Below are 12236 nucleotides of genomic sequence, written 5' to 3'. Positions count from 1 at the left end.
AAAACATGTTTGCTAGGAGAACAAAGAACTAGAGTTCCACGAATCCTTACCTTGTCCTGAAGAATCCCGGATGAGCCCCCAATATGAAAGGTTGCTGCTGAACTACAAAAGGGGTTGGGATTCTTGGCCTCCAGAGGAGAAGAATTCAATCCGGGGCCAGTGACGAAGCTTGATTGCTCAGAGCTTTTATGTAATAAAGTTTTATAAAAAGTATAAAAGACATAGAGAAAACTTCTGACACAAATATCAGAGAAGGACAGAAAACTTTTCCAATTATCTCAAGGACTACTGTTGGCTAACAGGAGTACCTAATAAACAGAATATGTAATAATTTGCTTGTAATAATAGAATCAGAGCAACCCGAGGAGGTTTGGAAGTTTGTTTCATCCAAGTTACATTAAGGCCTAGTGACTGGTTTCTGCCCCAGAACAGAGTACATTTAGTTCATGTCTCCCAAATCAAACACTGTTCCACTTGGGCAATGCTACATAAACACCAACAGATTGTTATTACTTGTGCCCCATTTTCCCCCAAACTCCAAGCTGGTCATTCCCCATTGGTTAACAAACTGCGTTTCAAACAACTTAGAATATAACTGATTAGATTTCTAATCTTTCTAAGGAAGAGCATGGTCAATTCTAAAGGAGATGTTCATATGCATTGCTACATTAAAATATATAGCATATCTTAGTATGGTAGGGAGACCTGTCAATCCTAGTCATTTTATCAGCACCTTTGCTTAAATAGGGAGTCCACAGATTATTAATTTATAGCTGTCATGGGTGTTGACGATCACTAAATCTTATCCCCATTTTCATTAAAAAAAAAAAAACAAAAACACCCACAAAACTGAAACTAGAGCTCAGTGAGGGCAAATGAGTTAGTCATTTGGTAGGCCAGGAAAGAATTAGACCGACTCTCTGATTTTGTTTGTATAGTCCACAAGTGAAAACAATTAGGTAAAAATCATTCTCCGAGTGTATCTTCTAATCCTACTTTTAGCAATCTTGTAAATCATTACTTAAATCTGGCGCCTCAGCTCTTTGCACAGCAACTAGTAGTTTAAGAAAATAATGCCAACAAGTTTCTTGAGATGAGTGAGTACCTAATTAACTGACTTCGACCAACTGGAAAGGAAATGGCAACCCAGTCCAGTATTCTTGCCAGGAGAATTAATTCCATGGACAGAGGAGCCTGGCGGGCTACAGACGGCACATATATATCATCTTCTTTTTAACACTCTTTTTTAAAATAGTTTTTTTTTTTTTAAAGCTTTCCTCCTCATTTTCACTTTATTTATTTAATCTTTCGGTCTCACCGCTGGGCATGTGGGTGGAATCTTAGTTCTCCAACCAGGGATGGACCCCGTCCCCCGCCCCCTGCGGTGTAAGTACAAAGTCCTAACTACCAGACCATCAGCGAAGTCACCCTCCACCAGGCTTGCTTCTGCTGTTTAAGGGTGAAATTCCACGGTGTCAACCGCGTTTTGTAGCCTTTCCAAGATGTCCGTGAATCACGTGTGTTCGTGTGACAGGGATTTTCAGTGCGGGCCCGCACAGTGGGCGTGGCAGTCATGGACACCAGGCCTTGGCACTTGGAAACGTGCGAGGAGACGCCGAGGGGCGGGGAGGGCTTTCTTACAACTCTAAATTACAAGAAGGAAAAACGTGGTTTTAGTTAAGCACGGGAATGAAATGAATTTGGTAATAGAGACCTAAAAGGCCCATGTGGGGGAGGGGAAAGGGGCGCGAGAAGAAAGGGAAACAGGCCTTTTTCTCCAGTGACGCGCGGTCACGAGGTGTTCTCCCGACGTGGGCGCATGCCATTGGCCAAACCCCAGCTGACGTCCTCGTAGCCGCCCGGGCGCGAACAGTGGCAAGGGCGGTGCCGCACTGGAAGTTGGCGAGGCGAGCGCGCTCCCGGGGCCTGCCACGCCTCCACCCTCTGCCCGCCAATCCAATCTTCTAGTCCCTCTTCGCGCCCAGGTGGCCACGCCCCTTCCTAATTCGCCCCTCCCCCACCAAGCCGGCGGCGCGCGGAAAGTGCGTCACGTGACGGCTAGCTCCGCCTCTTCCTCTCGGTCCCATATTGAACTCGAGTTGGAAGAGGCGAGTCCGGTCTCAAAATGGAGGTAAAACCGCCGCCCGGTCGCCCCCAGCCCGACTCCGGCCGTCGCCGCCGCCGCCGGGGGGAGGAGGTATTAGGGGGAGAGCGGGGGGTTGCTGGGTAGTGGCCGGCAAGATGGGGGGCCTGGCTCGGTGGGAGCGGGGAGGCCGGGTGGACCGGGTCGGCCGTCCCGCGCTCTGCGTGGAGACGGGCGCTGGGAGGGGGAGGGGAGCGGGCCTCGGAGCCCTCCTCGGGGCTTCTCGACAGCCTTGCCGGCTCCCTGGGCTGCACGAATGGTCCCTTGGAGATGCGGTGTGGCTGGGGAGACTTCGGGAGCGGAGCTGGCCCGCTGGCCGCGCGGCCTCGGATCCGAGGCCGAGGGCGGCATGGCGGGCCTCGGCGAGAGCGGTTGGGAGGAGGCGGTGGGGGAGGGGAGGGGACGAGCAGGCACATCCGGGCGAGCGAGCAGGCGGGCGGCGGCCACACTGACATTGATCCGCCGCCGCGTTACGAAATGGCGCATTGGCACGCAATGGCCGCCGCCTGGCTCCGCCGCGGGAGAGAGCGTGGGATTGGAAGGAAGAGGGAGGAGGCGGCCCAGCAGAGAATGCCGCAAATGGCCTCGAAGCTTGCGGCCTGGTGCTCTCGGTGATGTTCTCCCGACGCGTTTCTGGGCCTTAGAGATCTCTCAATGGAGAATTTTATGTCTTGTTCTGTACCTTGCAGCACTCGGTTCAAAACATGAATTTTTTTTTTTCCTGAAGTTTACTGTTTTAAAGTATTTTTTGAGCTGCCATTTTTGCTAAAGTACTTAACAGTGTTAACACGTAACTAAGCGCCATGTGGGTGAAGTATTCTATCTCGAAATTTGAGTGTGGTTGTAACATATGAATTTGAAAATTTTCTCATCTTTTTTTTATTCTCTGATGGGTAGGCTCTGGTTGTAGTTCCTTGGAAATTTATTTTCCAGGCCTGCAACCAGAGTCGAATTTTTCATTTGTTTGAGAAAATTCCATGTGGGTTGTAGTTGTTTTCTTATGTCAACTTTGCGTTGTCGTCGATTAGATTCATTTAACTGGGCCTTGAAAAGATGAAATTAAGTGAATTAATGCTTTAGGCTATTAATCGTTTAACATTTTTTCCTAGCATGTGACAACCTCTTCATATTAAATGCCTTAGCGTCTCTACTTTTAGAAGACACAGGAAGACCTTAGAATGTAATGTATTTAAGCACTTTTGATGAACGATATCTTAATGCATATGTGTATTAAGTGGCTGTTCGTGTAATTTATTAAAGACGTAGTTGAAGTATAAAACAATTCAGGCCATATGTTGATTTTCTGTAAATCTCAAATTTTTGTTTTGTTGGGCTCCTTGTCAAACTATATCGAATACTGTACTTAACGTAAGTCCAAAACTGGTGTTGTGTGACCTAGTAAAGTGTTGGTTTTGATATTTTGGGTATGTGGTAGGAGTGCAAATAGGAAATTTTTATGTGGTAGACTTTTTTCCCCCCACAGGTTTTTTGGTGAGGGGGAATGCTGGTTTCCTCTTTCATTGAGAAATATTTATTTCAACATCTTTATTTGCTTGAAAGTGGTAAATTTCCCTTTAAGTTTGTCACTCGTAACATAAGTTGTGTTTCACGATTTTGTGGTTTAAAATTAAATGCTTTGGGAGGTGTAGAGTCAGGAGGGAAGTTAGGAAGAGAAATGGTATAGATAAAATACTGAATTCACAACACTAATTTCTTAGAAAGTGGTTTCTCAGTAGCCACTTCAAAAATAATCTACCCTCAAGAATTTGTTGTTTTAGCTCAAAATTATGGGACTTCTGAATCTGGAATTCTCTTGGGCTTCAGTTTAGTTTAGAAGTGATGTTGGCATTTCAGAGTTTGGTTATAGGTTTTGGTGTTTGGATTCCTTTAATCAGTTGATATGTATGATTCTACTCTAGTGTTTTAACTGGACAAAGTGATAATGGTACAGGAATTTGTTGTTATTTGTAGGGGATTAAAAGTCTTGTGGATTTTTCACTACTAAACAAAATAAAATGTATTGGTTTCTTTCCTCAGGGTCATGATCCCAAGGAACCAGAGCAGTTGAGAAAGCTGTTTATTGGTGGTCTGAGCTTTGAAACTACAGATGATAGCTTAAGAGAACATTTTGAGAAATGGGGCACACTTACAGATTGTGTGGTAAGTTATTAAAATAATAAAGTTTCTCAAAAGAGGGCAGAGGACCTGTGGAGGTGTGTTTCAGTGCTTTAAAATTTTTATTTTGTAGGTGATGAGAGACCCCCAAACAAAACGTTCCAGGGGCTTTGGTTTTGTGACTTATTCTTGTGTTGAAGAAGTGGATGCAGCGATGTGTGCTCGACCGCACAAGGTTGATGGGCGAGTAGTGGAACCAAAGAGAGCTGTTTCTAGAGAGGTATTTTAATAATACCATGTTGTATGATGTGAAATTGTAAAAATTTGAGGTTTTTTTACTTACATATTTTTTATTTGTAGGATTCTGTAAAGCCTGGTGCCCATCTAACAGTGAAGAAAATTTTTGTTGGTGGTATTAAAGAAGATACAGAAGAATATAATTTGAGAGACTACTTTGAAAAGTATGGCAAGATTGAAACCATAGAAGTTATGGAAGACAGGCAGAGTGGGAAAAAGAGAGGATTTGCTTTTGTAACTTTTGATGATCATGATACAGTTGATAAAATTGTTGGTAAGTAGCCATTTGAATGGAAGAGCTTGAATGAGAAAGCAGAAATGATTTGTTTGCTTTGTTCTAAACTTGCTAAATTGCTTATAAGTTTGTATTATGTATAAAATAGCATAGAAAAGTGTATGGTTTAGTTTTCATGAAGTGGCTGCACGTGTAACCAGCATCTGAATCAATAAATGTGATTCACATCCCACTCAACCCCACTCCGAAGTCACTACGATTTTGATGATGTTTTAATAAGTTGTTTAGCAGTAAAGGATAACATGTGCTTTCCCAAAAACATCAAATAACTTTTCTTTGTTTGTTTGATTAAAAAAATTTTTAGTTCAGAAATACCACACTATTAATGGGCATAATTGTGAAGTGAAAAAGGCCCTTTCTAAACAAGAGATGCAATCTGCTGGATCACAAAGAGGTGAGTAATATCATATATGCATACGAAATAGACATAAGTTATGATGGTAAGTTTCTTAAAGATCTTTCTTGCCTGTGTTCAAGGTCGTGGAGGTGGATCTGGCAACTTTATGGGTCGTGGAGGAAACTTTGGAGGTGGTGGAGGAAACTTTGGCCGTGGTGGAAACTTTGGTGGAAGAGGTAGGACATTATCTTACTTCTGAGAACATGTCTACCTGAAATTTATTAGTAAATTGAATATACATTTAATCCACACCTTTTTTTTAAGGAGGCTATGGTGGTGGAGGTGGTGGCAGCAGAGGGAGCTATGGAGGAGGCGATGGTGGATATAATGGATTTGGAGGGGATGGTAAGTTTTGTAATGGTTTTCGACTTGATATTTTCTATATTTTTGTGTGACTTGACTATTAAAGTATGCTTCTAAATTAATACTATAGAAGACAAGACCTTTTTTCCCCTTAAGATTTAATGTTATCTTGTTTTTTTTGGCGGATAAGATTTATTGTACGGCTAACTGAGGTGGAATTATTTTTCTCAGAGGAGACTGTTTACTGTTCTTAGATTTTTTAATACTGTTCTTCTTAGATTTTTTAAAAAATGGAACAGTTTTTTAATATCAAAAGATTTACGCTTTCATGTTAGTGGTTAATAGCCCAGATTGTAGCTGCTCTATTAACCAGGTATTACCAAGTTTTAGTGTGTTAATTGGCCTGTTTTTCCTGGGGTTTAAAAGCACAGTAAACTGGCATTCTATAACTTGACTGTACATTTGTTTTTGTCTAAAAACTCAATTTGTTTTTCTAGGTGGCAACTATGGCGGTGGTCCTGGTTATAGTAGTAGAGGAGGTTACGGTGGTGGTGGACCAGGAGGATATGGAAACCAAGGTGGTGGCTATGGTGGTGGTGGTGGAGGATATGATGGTTACAATGAAGGAGGAAATTTTGGAGGTGGTAGACTTTCACTTGTTTTAAGTATTCAATATTGTTTTTATAGTTCACTACATGCATTTTAGAAAAATGTTACAAACAGGTCAAATTTCACGTTTTATAATAGAATATCCTCAAATAGTGGAAAGTTAAACTGAATTTTCTTACATTGCTGCGATTTAGTCAATTTGCAAAATGTATTCACATGTTCTCCATATTCAAATGGGACATTTAACAGTAATGTTTGTTGCCCGGATTTTTACTTTAGGCACTTTTAAGCTGGATAGATGGTAACTATAAATTGAATATGCAGACGTGTTGAATAGGTGTTATCAGGATTTAGATGACTAAAAATATATGTCAGCAGTGTTTCAGACTCTTAGTCTGCATCATTACTCCATACTCCATGATACTTTAAAGAACTTTATTATTGAATGTATTCAATTTTGAATTGTATTGCTGTATCAACAACAGGTTTTTCCTAATGGTCAATTTGAAATGCTTTTTATCAATGACTTAGAAGTTATACTGTATCAGCTACAGTGAATCTCTCAGATTTTATGGTGTTGAGTGTTGTGAAGAGAATGTGCCAGAGCCATCTAATATGAAGGCTATGGTAGCTGTCTAGTCTCTTTAGCCAACTTTGACTTTCTATTCCTCTGCTGTGTATGTCTGAGATTTTTGTGGTGGAAAGAGTTTGATAGTTCTGTGAAATCTCAAAGGATTGTGTGTGTCAGGATGGTGCTGTGATTGTCGAAAGATAATGCAATGCATGTATGTATTAAAAACAGGAAAATAACTTCTGTAGGTCAGCCACAAATAAAATCTTTGTAATTTCAGGTAACTATGGTGGTGGTGGAAACTATAATGATTTTGGAAATTATAGTGGACAACAGCAGTCAAATTATGGACCCATGAAAGGGGGTAGTTTTGGTGGAAGAAGCTCGGGCAGTCCCTATGGTGGTAAATAATTTTTTTTTCCTAGTAAAATCCTGTATTGTCATTTAAGTTAAAAATGTATGTATATTTCTTTATAATCTTTTTATGTGTATTTCCAGGTGGTTATGGATCTGGTGGTGGAAGTGGTGGATATGGTAGCAGAAGGTTCTAAAAACTCAGAAGAAAAGGGTAGGTATCTTTTAAGTTTCTGTAATGATGATAAACGAATATGTGGAATTGTTCACTGAGTGTAATAATTTTTTTATCCTGTATTATTCAACAGGCTACAGTTCTTAGCAGGAGAGAGAGCGAGGAGTTGTCAGGAAAGCTGCAGGTTACTTTGAGACAGTCGTCCCAAATGCGTTAGAGGAACTGTAAAAATCTGCCACAGAAGGAACGATGATCCATAGTCAGAAAAGTTACTGCAGCTTAAACAGGAAACCCTTCTTGTTCAGGACTGTCATAGCCACAGTTTGCAAAAAGTGCAGCTATTGATTAATGCAATGTAGTGTCAATTAGATGTACATTCCTGAGGTCTTTTATCTGTTGTAGCTTTGTCTTTTTCTTTTTCTTTTCATTACATCAGGTATATTGCCCTGTAAATTGTGGTAGTGGTACCAGGAATAAAAAATTAAGGAATTTTTAACTTTTCAATATTTGTGTAGTTCAGTTTTTCTACATTTTAGTACAGAAACTTTAACAAAATGCAGTTTTGAAGGTGTTTCCTTGTGAGTTAACAAGTAAAGAAGATCATTGTTAATTACTATTTTGTATGAATTTTGCTAAAGTTAACTGTAAAGAAACACCTGCTGACTTGCAGTTTAAGGGGAATCTATTCTCCCCATTTCCAAACCATGAAATGAATGGCTCTGACATGTGGAGAGAATAGATATTTGTATGTTTGCAATGTGTGTTTTAGATAATAGAATTGGGTATTTAAATTAGCATATTTGTGAATTTAATAGCATTAAGATTTACCTTCAAATGAAAAATCTCAAAATTTATATTTGGTTTTTGTGCATTTTCTTTCAAAATGTAATCATGATTTTAGTGTATTAGCTTTGCTGAGAGTCCTAGCTGTGTTTAGAACATCTCCATTCTACATTCACCTTGGTCACAAGTGATCTGCTGCCATAGTTTTATTTGGGTGTAAAGAATGTCTACTGCCCTCTGTTTAAATTCTGGGAAGGGGTAGTGAATGATTCCCCTTTTCTCCTACCTTAGGAAACATTCTTAAAATGTTGAAAATACAAGACCACTAAGCCTGCTGTATCTGAGCAAATTAGTGGCTATCTTTTTTTCCTTTTTAAAGCACAAGAGGCCCGTAAATCTTCAGTTATTTTCCTTGGTTTAATATATATTTTTTTGATACAAGCTCTCAGAGCAAGGGAATAAAAATCATGCATTGTTGAACCCTTAACTGGCTGGCATGCTTTCCTGTTTGTACCCTCTGCATTTTACTGGGTGAAAACCAAGGATAGTCTAGATGGAAATCATCTCAGATACTTAACTGCAGTAGACTTGCAGCACAGTTGCTTAGTACAGAAAAGCTTTTCACTTCCCCGAGACCTGGATTCAAATTTGAATAGTCAGCTTGTACTCACTTAAAATCCCAAAGAACACACTGTTATTCATGTGTATGCTTGAACCTAAATCATGTTGGTATGAGTTTACAATTTGTTTGGAAGATCCTTGTTGAGAAGAGTTTTAGATAACAAGGTCACATATATATATATATATATATAAAAATCAATGTCTACTGTTTTGCGCCAGCTAGTGTTTACAATTTCATTCAAGCCCTGAGTATGTGCCCTGTTGTTATTGTTTCTTTGGCAGTTGAACGTTGAATTCGAGTTTCTTATTTTTGTTCTAAGAAGTACTAAGCAAAACAAGCAATAAAGGGGGGATGGGGCGTGCTAGTGTTTGACTATGCTCTCGTTGCTCTAATTCTGTGCCTCTGTGCATTAATATTTGGATGCATGCCAGCATGGAAATTGGTCTTCACAGACACTGCAGTTTTTCAGAAAACACTCACAAACCAATAAATGTAACAGACAACATTCCATTTGTTAATGGACATATGTGAATAAGCAGTGTAGAAAATAGGCTAATTATCAGCAAATGGTTAAGTCTTTAACAACTTAAAAGTGTGGTTATATAAATGGACACTGTCAATGTTCATAACTTAAATCTGGGTACCTGGTCAAAATAATGCTTGGGAAACATTTATTAAAATTAAGCTAAATTGTCTCAAGGTTTTTTTTATTCCTATAATAAAGGTTGAAGGAATGGGGGAGGTTAACATTTCCTGTTTCTATGTTTGTGAAATTGTTTTGACACAACCTTGACAGTATCCTTTAATGACATATGAGGTTAATTGTACTGTTAACAAAACTTTCTGTGTTCTGGAACTAGTTTAATAGTGAAAATACTGTCAGTTAAGTTGATGTTTGCAACCTATAAGCAGGTGAAATCTGTGTATGTGACCTGTTTATAAGTTGTATTGTTAGCTTAGTTCTTGTGAACAGTGTGGAAAAGTTAAGCCATGAGGAGAGCGATTTAACCAGCTTTAAAGGACCTAAGAGGTGCTTTTTAAGCACGATGTGGATCAAACGAGACTCACTAAGACAGGACTTCAGCAGCATTTTGAGTATGGACAAGTCAGCATAAATAAAGAATGACAAGGCAGCAGCAAGAGCTTCAACTACAGAGAAGTGAAGGCATAAAATACTATGGTGATAGTGAGCAACTTTCCAAAAGCTAGTTAAATCTGCTTATTACAACTGAAATATCGAAGAAGGTCTAGCAGGAAGGAGCTCTTCGCCTTTTGGAACACCAATGAGAGATAGTTGGCCACAGTCACTAGGTCTAGCATTTAGACCTGCGAGGAAGGGCAATAAGCATTAGGTAAGGTTTGAATTTGAATTTTTTCACTAATTAAAGAGTAATTTTTTGTAAAGCAAGGTAAGAGTAATTTTTTTGATTTGCAGGTTGAATGAGAACCCTACTTGCCTAAATGAGGAATGTCTTTCCTACCATCTTAAATACGAAGGTTTCTGGCTGGGTAAGGTTTGTAGCTCACAGTAAAGCCTGATGACACCATTTGTTTCCCCATAAATTTACAGTACATATTTTAAAACTATTAGATACATTGGCACACTTTTTCAGCTGAAAGCTTTGTCTTGAGGAATCACATCCAGCACATTTTAAACAGTTTTAAGATTTTCTCTGCAAAAACCATGAGTGTTGATCTTGAGTCAGATATAAACAATTCATTGTTGGTGTCCTTAGGATAAAGTCAATTTTTGAAAAGAGAGTGACCAGATTTTTTTAAAGGATTTTTGTAACAAGCATGACTTGTAACAGAAGCATTACACTTCCAATCCTCATTCTAGGGGAAAAAAAAACACATCTGGAATGAACTTTCAAAACTGTCAGATCATACAGATCTAAAAATGGTCTTCATTCAAGTGGCCTCATACATAAGTAAGTTCTCTTGCATATGACTTCAGGGAATTATTTGGACTAATAGGATAAACTTTTGGTTCTCTTTTGGTTTTGTTGTTGACCTGTTAACCAGAAGTAGTGGGGCCCTACATAAACTAAAGCTCCTTTCTAAAAGACAACCTTTCCCAAAGAAGAGTTAAAAAATACTCCATTGCTACACAAAGTCAGATGCTAACTGTTCATAAGGGCTATTATTGCTGCCCCAAAAGGGCTCGTTAAAATTTGAGATTTGGTGTTAATTCACTTTTTAAAATAACATGAGGGGAAGGGGACAGATGGTTAAAACTAGTTTCTAAATTATAAGTCAAGTTCTTATATATAAACAAGAGTAGTTAGTTTGCCACATTTATTTTCAGAGAATGGCTGGTTGGGTCTCTGACTAAATCAGGGCTGAGTTTCTACACCTAATAAGTGTTAAATAAGGTAAATAGCCTTTTTAATAATTTTCTTTACAACATGGTTTTTAATGACGCAGATTTCCTAAGATAGTGAAACATTTTCTTTTTTAAAGGCAAGACATTGTTCTTTTCCAGTCCATCGATTTTATGAAATAAAGTGATTTTATTTAAATGTAGTTCCACTGTCATTTCTGAAAAATATGATGCTCTTAACACCGGTAAACGAAGTTATACAAGAGATGGTCAAGGCAAACCTTTCGTCAAAACTCCTAGGTTATAGCCTCCCACACATTTCTTTTTTAAAAAATCAATTTACACTCATGTCCTAAAGAAGAAAATTTGGTAAAAAGGACCATTTGTTGAACAGTTGAAATAAAATTGGTTTTAAGAGTTCTAAATATGTAAGTCACAATTTGAAATATTTCTAATGCCAGTATCTCTTGGAATTCCAATAATTGTCACAAAGTAGTGAGTAAGCATGCTAATGTGCAGGGGAACGTAAGGATTGTTAGCCTATATCAAGTATTCAAGATTTCTTTCCAATCAATGTTTTACTCTGATTTATAAGACTTTAAGAGGTGGTCTGTAATGGATTCAAATGTTTTATTTGTAGTATAATGAAATGTTTACAGAAAGAACTTTTTCATTAAAATATTTTTAGAAATGTGTGTGTTGTTTTGTCACTTCACAATGTTCATGTGACTTCAATGGTGAATAGGTGGAAGTAAAAAAGGAAACCTGGAATGAGCCTTCACATTATCAGTTAAAGGTAGTAAACATCACATGAGGGATAGGTGTGGGAAATTTTACCTCCACTTAAGGATTTTGAGTGATAATTCAGGTGATTGGTGAGGAGTGAATCAACTTTCCTTGGATAAAAATTTTAGTAAAGCAGTTACGTGAATAAGCAATTCAGAGGGAAGGGGATTCCAAATGTTAGAAGGTACTCAAGTATTTGGGTTTTTTATTTTTGGCTGTGCCAAGTCTTGTGTAGTGGGTATTCTTGAGTTGCGCTGAGTGGGGCTAGCTACTCTAGTGATATGAGGGCTTGTCATCTTGAGAAACAGGCTCTAAAGGGCTCAGTAGTTGTGGCACACAGGCTTAGTTTCTCTGGCATGTGGGATCTTAACCAGGGATCCAACCTGTGTGTCCCTCCTCCCCCCAGTGCAAGGCAGATTCTTAACCACTGGACTGCCAGGGAAGCCAAAAGTATTTGGTTTCT

At 39.0% G+C, this 12236-nt stretch overlaps 1 protein-coding gene across 4 annotated transcripts; it reads left to right on the top strand.

Moving 5' to 3' along the window:
• The first annotated feature begins 2033 nt into the window (after positions 1–2033).
• HNRNPA3 (heterogeneous nuclear ribonucleoprotein A3) lies at positions 2034–11678 on the top strand. 4 transcript variants are annotated; one of them, XM_019970343.2, is made up of 11 exons: positions 2034–2131; positions 4181–4303; positions 4392–4538; positions 4619–4829; positions 5155–5244; positions 5328–5423; positions 5512–5592; positions 6048–6191; positions 7011–7133; positions 7229–7298; positions 7393–11678. In XM_019970343.2, exons 1-10 carry the CDS (start codon positions 2126–2128, stop codon positions 7279–7281), a joined length of 1074 nt encoding a protein of 357 aa, XP_019825902.1. In that variant the 5' UTR covers positions 2034–2125; the 3' UTR covers positions 7282–7298; positions 7393–11678. The 4 variants fall into 4 exon arrangements, with proteins under 4 accessions (XP_019825902.1, XP_019825892.1, XP_019825885.1 ...); XM_019970333.2 differs by having other exon boundaries at positions 2040–2197; positions 10100–11678; XM_019970326.2 differs by having other exon boundaries at positions 2041–2197.
• The last annotated feature ends 558 nt before the right edge of the window (positions 11679–12236 follow it).

Source organism: Bos indicus, chromosome 2, assembly GCF_029378745.1.
Source record: "Bos indicus isolate NIAB-ARS_2022 breed Sahiwal x Tharparkar chromosome 2, NIAB-ARS_B.indTharparkar_mat_pri_1.0, whole genome shotgun sequence".
NCBI classification, from domain to species: Eukaryota; Metazoa; Chordata; class Mammalia; order Artiodactyla; family Bovidae; genus Bos; species Bos indicus.
Note: the sequence above shows the minus strand (reverse complement) of the source record. Positions and strands in the feature narration are given on the sequence as shown.

Excerpts from the sequence above, each read along its gene's own strand:
- HNRNPA3 (XM_019970333.2), top strand. The coding sequence starts at position 2,126 with ATGGAGGTAAAACCGCCGCCCGGTCGCCCCCAGCCCGACTCCGGCCGT. Across the intron at positions 4,304-4,391 it reads GCACACTTACAGATTGTGTG|GTGATGAGAGACCCCCAAAC; the intron begins GTAAGTTATTAA and ends TTTATTTTGTAG. Across the intron at positions 5,245-5,327 it reads ATCTGCTGGATCACAAAGAG|GTCGTGGAGGTGGATCTGGC; the intron begins GTGAGTAATATC and ends CCTGTGTTCAAG.